This window comes from Pisolithus orientalis, assembly GCF_024613125.1.
Source record: "Pisolithus orientalis strain OTSU chromosome Unknown F5J12scaffold_126, whole genome shotgun sequence".
Lineage (NCBI taxonomy): Eukaryota > Fungi > Basidiomycota > Agaricomycetes > Boletales > Pisolithaceae > Pisolithus > Pisolithus orientalis.
The window spans coordinates 20,284-21,814 of record NW_026260907.1 but is presented as its reverse complement, the minus strand read 5'-3'; the positions used below and the strand labels follow the sequence as shown (position 1 = coordinate 21,814).

Below are 1,531 nucleotides of genomic sequence, written 5' to 3'. Positions count from 1 at the left end.
TCAGGCATTCTCCATCACAGAAATGTTTGGCATAACAATATTCAAATGATTGACCAGTACTACAAGCAAAAAACTTCGCCATTTCTTCATTCCAATGATCACACAGGTGCTGCTCTGCAAAAACGATTGGATTGGGGCCTCAGCAAATTGTTGAAATTCATGTTTGTCATTTTTATGCAATTCAGTGAGTAGCCTTTGTTGGAGATAATGCAAATCAGAAGGCTGGCTGATGCTGGATGTATCTGCAGGACCCAATCTAATGCAGGCAAGCATCTTGATGAACATAGGATCCACCTGTGCTTGTTCATTTTGAATGAGCTGTATGACATGTGTTAAAGACCTCCATAGAAATGCACCAAATAGTTGCCACTGAGATTTCACCATTTCAAATGTACACCTTGTCAAGTTATTTACCACAGCATGTGAATATAATGCAGTACCATTTAGAGCATGGAACTGGGCCATATTGCCAGTGAAGATGACATTGACCCCACCAAAGGGCAAATCCTTTTTGGTCAGATCCCTGGCTTTGGCAAGACTGATCCGACTCGCAACGTCAGACAGAAGCTCTGCAGAGACCATCAAAACCTCATCCAAAACTAGATATGAGATGCCATGCCAAATGTCCTGCAATTCATCCATGTCCACATTATGAAACCTTTGCAGTGAGCTGAAGCTCCAGATCACATGATTTAAGTCATGTGACACACCTTTGCTGTGACCCTGAGTGCCAGATCATGTGACTAATGTCACATGACCAAGCCCCCACTGACTCCACAATGGGTTCTCACATCACCCCAGATTGCAGTGACATGGAGAATCCCCAGGGGCCATGGAGAATCTCCAACATGATATGGAGAATCCCCAGCCAGGCATGGAGAATCCCCAGCATGCCATGGAGAATCCCCAGCAGGCCATGGAGAATCTCCAGCATGACATGGAGAATCCCCAGTGGGCTGCATCAGGAAAACAAAACTTTTTCTAAGTGGTCTAATAATCTACACTACATCTAATGATGTCTTGATATTTGCAGCACTTTAGTGCTCATTGTCTAACATCATCTAATTCATGCTGTCTTACTGGCACACTTTTTTTTCTGTGGTCCTAATGTGGTCTGTGAGTGACTTATTGATATCTTCATGCCACTATATTACTGTAACTCTTGATTCATAGTACTTGTCACAACCATGCATTTACTCTAAGTCCCTACTCACTCCACACCCTACTCCACTGCTCATTCACACTCTCTGCACCAACTCCACCTGCACTCTACCATTTATGAGTCTCCTCCACTCTGCCTTCTGTTGGACTTGTACCAGTCTCTCATCAGACCATGCAGACCATCCTCCAAGAGGTCATGTGACCATCTTTCAGACTTCTTGTTGACAGTGCACAGTCAGGTACTCTGCAGCATGTGCACCACATGGTCCATCACCTGGACTGTTTCCTTTTTGGCTTGTTCTGTGTTACCTGTCATATGTTCTCCATCTTCTCTTCATTCATCATCCAGGAAGTTGTTACTTGAAAACTT

The 1,531-nt window shown here is 44.0% G+C and overlaps 1 protein-coding gene across 1 annotated transcript; it reads right to left on the bottom strand.

Moving 5' to 3' along the window:
- On the bottom strand, positions 1-642 carry F5J12DRAFT_787575 (uncharacterized protein; the record flags this gene model as incomplete). Its single annotated transcript, XM_051743665.1, has 1 exon — positions 1-642. One exon carries the CDS (start codon positions 640-642, stop codon positions 1-3), a length of 642 nt encoding a protein of 213 aa, XP_051594207.1.
- Between the last annotated feature and the right edge of the window lie 889 nt (positions 643-1,531).